General features: G+C 40.1%; 1 protein-coding gene across 2 annotated transcripts; it reads left to right on the top strand.

Moving 5' to 3' along the window:
- The first annotated feature begins 2,196 nt into the window (after positions 1-2,196).
- KRT10 (keratin 10) lies at positions 2,197-6,922 on the top strand. 2 transcript variants are annotated; one of them, XM_030295515.1, is made up of 8 exons: positions 2,197-2,781; positions 3,616-3,698; positions 4,073-4,229; positions 4,329-4,490; positions 4,582-4,707; positions 5,302-5,519; positions 5,873-6,204; positions 6,547-6,922. In XM_030295515.1, the coding sequence occupies exons 1-8, from the start codon at positions 2,197-2,199 to the stop codon at positions 6,651-6,653; spliced, it is 1,770 nt and encodes a 589-aa protein (XP_030151375.1). In that variant the 3' UTR covers positions 6,654-6,922. The 2 variants fall into 2 exon arrangements, 1 of the variants encoding a protein (XP_030151375.1); XR_003964645.2 differs by lacking the exons at positions 2,197-2,781; positions 3,616-3,698; positions 4,073-4,229; ... (1 more) ...; positions 4,582-4,707; positions 5,302-5,519 and having other exon boundaries at positions 6,051-6,184.
- Positions 6,923-7,577: the final 655 nt, after the last annotated feature.

Raw genomic sequence — 7,577 nt, 5'->3', positions numbered from 1 at the left:
CCCTGAAGAAACTATTTCTACAGTTTTCATAGGCTGTGCAGCTGTACATCTAATAGGAAAAAGCAATTCGTAAAAGAAGAGCATGTGCCAAATACCCTCTCATCTCAACATTTTCATGCTTCCAAGGACTTTTTGTTTTGTTTTGTTTTTTCCCCACGTGGAGAAGTTTATGGTGAGAAAGAGAGGCATTGGATCCTATCAGACCAACCACAGTAGAGAGTACATAGACACAATGGTAGCGTAGGAAAGAGCGAACAGTCAGGCATCAAAACACTAAGTTTTTAATCTCAGTTCAACCACCTATTTCATTTCGTTAGGTGAAATCATAACCTCTCTCAGCTTCAACTTCCTCTTTCATACACTAGAGATAACCACCATCCCTATTTCAGCAGCTTGTTTCACAGATTATAAAATCACAGGATCACAAATGGCACTGTTTAATTATAAAATATCTGTGTGTGTAATACACATGAATATATTTTTGAACAACAGCATTGTCATAGCCTATGGGTAGATGAAAAATAATTTTATACCATGTATTAAAGCCCCAATTAAATACTTCACTAGACAAACTGTTACACCAAATTCTATACACAGTGTATCCAAGGAAAAAAAAAATTTTTTTTGAGAAACAGAATCTAGCTTGGAAACATATGTTCACAGTCCAGATCATAATTTTTGGAGCAAGTAACATTCTCTAATCTGGATTTATATTCCTGTAAGCAAATTTTTAATCACAATTACAACATAACTAAGCTCTCCCTTTGGGGATCAATCAAATTTAGAGTAAAGAAAGTAATGGAGGTTAGTTTTTCATATATTGTGCTAAGGATTTCTGCATTATGGTCTTCAAATCAGCCTTCACTATGATGAATTTAAAAATCAATAAAATCCAGAATCACTTCAGGATTTTTTTTTTTTTAGGTTAAAAAGAAAGGGTGCCTGGGTGGCTCAGTTAAGCATCCAGCTCATGGTTTCAGCTCAGGTCGTGATCTTGCGGTTTGTGGTATTGAGCCCTGTATTGGGCTCCGTGCTGACAGCATGAAGCCTGCTTGGGATTCTCTCTCTCTCTCTCTCTCTCTCTCTCTCTCTCTCTCTCTCTCAGCCCCTCCCCTGCTCACACATTCATATGAGCTTTCTCGCTCTCAAAATAAACTTAAAAATATATATAAGGTTAAAAAGAATAGCACCATTAAATTAGCAGATTCCTAAGTCATTATTCACTTTCAACTCTCTAAGCAAAGTACCACTATGCTTTCATTCTCCAAATAAATTAAAAGATTCCCTACAGGGGCGCCTGGGTGGCGCAGTCGGTTAAGCGTCCGACTTCAGCCAGGTCACGATCTCGCGGTCCGTGAGTTCGAGCCCCGCGTCGGGCTCTGGGCTGATGGCTCAGAGCCTGGAGCCTGTTTCCGATTCTGTGTCTCCCTCTCTCTCTGCCCCTCCCCCGTTCATGCTCTGTCTCTCTCTGTCCCAAAAATAAATAAAAAACGTTGAAAAAAAAATTAAAAAAAAAAAAGAACAAAACCTAAGGGTTTTAAAAAAAAAAAGATTCCCTACAAACACTAAACACACACACACACACACACACACACACACACACTTACCAATTTGGTTTTTTTATGGCTTTAATTTTTCGTATGTGGCATCTTTTGAACACTAATTAAACTGCTTAGCACATTTTTTTCTTTTCTTTTTGGTTTGCTTGCAATTTTCTACAAGATCCCCATTAGAGCATGACTTTATGTTAGTTTTTTTTCCAATTAATTAAAACTATTTAAAACATGAATTTGAAAAATCTTCAGCAATAATTTTGTAGCTAAAATTCTTTTTCCAAACTTTGCAAACATTCTGTGTAACTAAATTAGTACTGAGAAAAAACTGGATTTAAGTTGCTCAATATTCTTCAAAAGGTAAAAAAGCGTAATGAAACATAAGCTCATCTGAACTACACCCATTTTCAATTTCAACACAGCAAAACTCCTGTTTGTTCTTAGGGCAAATTCAAAACCATACATATTAGAATTGGTTATTACCAACGATAATTTATGCAATCATAAGTAAAGATGCTAAATTGGCAAAAAGAAAACCATGCAAGTAAGCAAACTCTAACACATGTGGGACACACCCTCTCAGTGTATAAAGGCTTGTCACTGTCCTTGGTAGCAAGCACTCCCTGAGCTAAACAGCATCACCATGTCTGTTCGATACAGCTCAAGCAAGCAGTACTCTTCCTCCCGCAGTGGGGGGGGAGGAGGAGGAGGAGGAGGAGGGTCATCCTTCAGAATTTCAAGCAGCAAAGGCTCCATTGGTGGAGGATTTAGCTCAGGGGGGTTCAGTGGTGGTTCTTTTAGTCGTGGGAGCTCTGGTGGAGGCTGCTTTGGGGGCTCATCAGGTGGCTATGGAGGATTAGGAGGAGGCTTTGGCGGAGGAGGCTTTGGTGGAGGCTATGGAAGCAGCAGCTTTGGTGGGGGCTATGGAGGAGGCAGCTTTGGAGGGGGCAGCTTTGGTGGTGGTGGCTTCAGTGGAGGCAGCTTTGGAGGCTTTGGGGGTGGATTTGGAGGAGATGGTGGCCTTCTCTCCGGAAATGAAAAAGTAACCATGCAGAATCTGAATGACCGCCTGGCTTCCTACTTGGACAAAGTGCGGGCTCTGGAAGAATCAAACTATGAGCTAGAAGGCAAAATCAAAGAGTGGTATGAAAAGCATGGCGGCTTAGGCCAGAGAGAACCTCGTGACTACAGCAAATACTACCAAACCATCGATGATCTTAAAAATCAGGTAAGGTGCATCTTAAAAATCCAACTTTAAGCCTATTTTTTATCCATGTAACTCAGATATGTGACTCTTACATTAACTACAATGTAGCTATTCACTGTGTTTGCCTACGTTACTTTCTCGCTTCCAAAAATAATCCAGTCTCCTCAAAGGTAAATATTTGTGAGGATATGGTCATTGAAATCTTCAATGTGTGTTGTATACCTTATCAGACGACGGATTACTGAGAATTTTTTTATGTTTTAATGAGTGTATGAGTTCATAGTTAAAATACTAGGTCATTTACAAATATCGGAACTGAAAGAATTCTTAAATCAATCAGAACAAGACAGTATTCAGATTGATAATAAAAAAAAAATCCATTACCAACATTACAAGTAACATGAATTCTCCAGTATGAAAATGGGATACTGTTTGCCTCTGGGAGAATTTGTGAATTGTACCTACTGTGTGTCAGCCCAGAGTGTATTCATTTAGAATGTATATTTAAAACAAGTTAAACCAAAAGGTATGAGTCAGTCAAAAGTTCACTGAAATACATGGAAATCACACAGTATAAAATGGGAGGGGGGAGAGGGGAGCTGTGCAAGAACACAGCTATATAATTGCAGTTAGTTTTCAGAAAAAGATGATACAGAAGTAGATATGTATAGAAACTTTAAGAGAACAAATGACTCAAATTTAAGTATATGAGTAACCCTGCAATATTTTATATTTAAGATAAAAAAAATCCCCCCCAGGATTTTGTAAGAGAACATAAAAATGCAGCTCATCTATCTATGCCACCTGGTTTTATAATGGCGTATCTGTATCTGATTTCTTTGCCTCTCCCTCCAGATCCTCAATCTGACAACTGATAATGCCAACATCCTGCTTCAGATCGACAATGCCAGGCTGGCAGCTGATGACTTCAGATTAAAGTAAGCTAAGTAAACATGGTACAACACAGTCACAACAAATACAGGAGTTGTTTTTAACAGTGACTTTGGACACCTACAATAGCATTTACATTTTCTTGAATTCATTCAAAGTTAAACAGTATTGGAGCTGTCCGAAAATTTTTCAATTTCAATATTACCTTCTTGGCAATATTAAAAGAAGAAAATGCATTTTAAAGTAAACTGCTAAGCTTCTTTGCATTAACCCACTAATATCCCTCTATCCCCATATGAATTAGTACACAATAAATGTTGCCATATGAAGCCAACTCTGTATTCGCTTCTAAAACAGTCTCAGCTCAGGAACATCTCCCATATGTAAATTATATCCAGTATTTGTACCATGCTTGTTTCAGGTATGAGAACGAGGTCACCCTGCGCCAGAGCGTGGAGGCTGACATCAATGGCCTGCGCAGGGTGCTGGATGAACTGACCCTGACCAAGGCTGACTTGGAGATGCAGATCGAGAGCCTGACTGAAGAGCTGGCCTATCTGAAGAAGAATCATGAAGAGGTGATGCAAAAAGTTATACGTCCCGCAGCCAAAAATAAAAGGGGGGGGGGGGTCATGTGGTCATGATACAATCATTAAATTTTTCTGTTCCTCTAACAGGAAATGAAAGACCTTCAAAATGTGTCCACTGGTGATGTAAATGTAGAAATGAATGCTGCCCCAGGTGTCGATCTGACTGAACTTCTGAATAACATGAGAAACCAGTATGAACAACTTGCTGAACAAAACCGCAAAGACGCTGAAGCCTGGTTCAACGAAAAGGTTAATTCGTCTTCCTTCATAGTGGGGCCAACGGACGTTTGGTTATCATTTCAGAATTTTCTCATCTTTTCCCCTGTTGTTAATACTCTAGAGCAAAGAACTCACTACGGAAATCAATAGTAACATCGAACAAATGTCCAGCCACAAATCGGAGATTACTGAATTGAGACGCACGGTTCAAGGTCTGGAAATCGAACTACAGTCCCAACTAGCCCTGGTATGTTTGTAATTCTCTCTTGAAATAACTTCAACTTTAACACACAAAGTTTCACGCTCACATAAGAATATGCACCACAAGAAAAAAAGAAAGAGTACGAAGGTAGAAATAAAATTGGAGCTCTTTGGGGGCGCCTGGGTGGCGCAGTCGGTTAAGCGTCAGACTTCAGCCAGGTCACGATCTTGCGGTCCGGGAGTTCGAGCCCCGCGTCGGGCTCTGGGCTGATGGCTCAGAGCCTGGAGCCTGTTTCCGATTCTGTGTCTCCCTCTCTCTCTGCCCCTCCCCCGTTCATGCTCTGTCTCTCTCTGTCCCAAAAATAAATAAACGTTGAAAAAAAAAATTAAAAAAAAAAAATTGGAGCTCTTTGTTAATGGGAGAAAAGTCTTAGGGGCCCTGCTCTAAACGTGAAGTTAAAATGTTGCCATTAAATATAAAACACAAATTCTATTCATTTCCTTTATTCTTCTATTTGATGTCTTATTATTAAATAAAGATTAAATATTAATTATCATTAAATAATTATTAAATAATCTTCACTGTACTCAATTAAACAAAGAAGTCGCTAAGCCACCGTACATTCTCTCCTCTTTCCAGAAACAATCCCTGGAAGCCTCCTTGGCAGAAACAGAAGGTCGCTACTGTATGCAGCTCTCCCAGATTCAGGCCCAGATCTCCTCTCTGGAGGAACAACTCCAACAGATTCGAGCTGAAACCGAGTGCCAGAATGCTGAGTACCAACAGCTCCTGGATATTAAGATCCGACTGGAGAATGAAATTCAAACCTACCGCAGCCTACTAGAAGGAGAAGGAAGGTAAATTATAAAAATCTTAGAATTATCCCAATTGGTCTTATTCAGTGTTCTAAATTGCCGGGCTTTTCCAAAACCCAAAGTGCCGGAGGATGGGCGAAAGGGAGGAGAAGGGGGAAGGCAGAGTACAGAGAAAGGCTTATGCAACCACAGCCTGAGTTTCCCATGGATTTGATTCTGAAAGTTGTGTGCATATAAAACTGTTCGTTAGTGGGTCTGAGAATCCATATTCGACAGGTATTTTTTTTCCCCTCTCGAAACATGTTTTGCTTATTTTTAAAGTAACGATAACCTAGAAGGCGACCCACCATTTCTCAAAGTTAGAGTTAACCGAACATAACCCTCACTCCCGGTAGTTCCGGCGGCGGCGGCGGCTACGGCGGCGGGCGCGGCGGCGGAAGTTCCGGCGGCGGCTACGGCGGAAGTTCCGGCGGCGGTGGCGGCTACGGCGGCGGCTACGGCGGCGGAAGTTCCAGCGGTGGCGGCCACGGCGGTAGCGGCCACGGCGGTAGCTCCGGCGGAAGTCACGGGGGTGGTTACGGCGGCGGCAGCTCCGGCGGTGGCCACGGCGGCAGTTCCAGCGGCGGCGGCTACGGTGGCGGCAGCTCCGGCGGTCACAAGTCCTCGTCTTCTGGGTCCGTCGGGGAACCCTCTTCCAAGGGACCAAGGTCAGCAGAAACTAGCTGGGGTAATCAGAATTAGTTTTAACTTTCCGTGATGATTTTGTTGCTTTTTAAAGCTTTCTAAAAAATTAAAATCTTAGAGATTTCCGCTTGGATTTTTTTTTTTTTTTTTTTTTTTTTTTTTTTTTAGCAAACCATACTCTTGACATCCATCTTGAACGAAAAATAACCTGGTGCAAGATGCTGTAGCTTAAATACTATTCGGATGTAAAAAACAAACAAAAAAATAGGATTTTCTTTCTTTTTTTAGTTTAGTGTACTTTTTTTTAAAAAATTTGATTAATTAGTAAGAAGCCCCACAAATTATTTAGTCTAAATTGTTTTTTTCCCCTGTGATTCATGTACAGATACTAACAAAACCAGAGTAATCAAGACAATTATTGAAGAGGTGGCACCTGATGGTAGAGTCCTTTCATCAATGGTTGAATCAGAAACCAAGAAACACTACTATTAAGCCGCATCAAGAGGAAAGAGTCTCCCTTCACACAGACCATTATGTACAGGTGCATGAAAAACAAAAGCTCCAAGAAAACACTTCAGTCTTAATGGTCTATGGAAATAGGTTCACTCCTTGAAAATAAGGTGTCTAAAAGGTGTTTTGTGGTTTCTGTATTTCTTTTCACTTTACCAGAAAGTGTTCTTTAATGGAAAAAAAAAAAAAAAACAACTTTCTATTCTCATTCACTAATGAATTTCAATAAACTTTCTTACTGATGCAAGCTATCCAATTTGGTCAGAATTGTCCTTATTTAAATTAAGTGATTTTTTTTTTTAACCTTAAAGATTAGTGAACTATAGCATTTGAAGGTTGATTTGTCCAGAAATTCTAAAGACAGAATTATTATCATTATGATTTCCCTGAGTAAATTTTTTAATCTTGTGGGTGTTAGATCAATGTCCATAATCTCACTAAGTCAGAAATCTGATACCCAATCTTACCCTCTCTTAAAGATATACCATAGGTGGGAAACTCCCAGTGCTCTGGCTTTGAATTATTTCAGTCCTGAAAATTCTAAAATATCTCCAGTAAGTCTCCATGGATAAAGTTATTGAAAATTTCACATTTTCTGACTACTTGGCTTCGCCCATTTACCTTCCCTCATTTTCTTCCCATTCATTTCTGCCCAGTTGCTATATATACACCTTAAGAGATATCATCTACCACTCACCAGGCCAGTAATATATCACCCTAACAAAATTATTTGGTGTCTGTCAGATGAACAGGAAAAGACATGATAATGCCAGTTTTACCAAAGGAACAACTCTAGGTCCCTGCCTTCACCAAACACATCTCGTGATAAGTACTAAAGACCTGGTGTAGGGTCAACCCAGTCATATCCTTCAGCCATTAAGAACCCAGCTGACAGTACTCTGCTAG

Source organism: Lynx canadensis, chromosome E1 (genome assembly GCF_007474595.2).
Source record: "Lynx canadensis isolate LIC74 chromosome E1, mLynCan4.pri.v2, whole genome shotgun sequence".
In the NCBI taxonomy this organism is placed as follows: Eukaryota; Metazoa; Chordata; class Mammalia; order Carnivora; family Felidae; genus Lynx; species Lynx canadensis.
The sequence above is the reverse complement of the archived record's forward strand: the minus strand, read 5'-3'. Positions and strand labels throughout refer to the sequence as shown.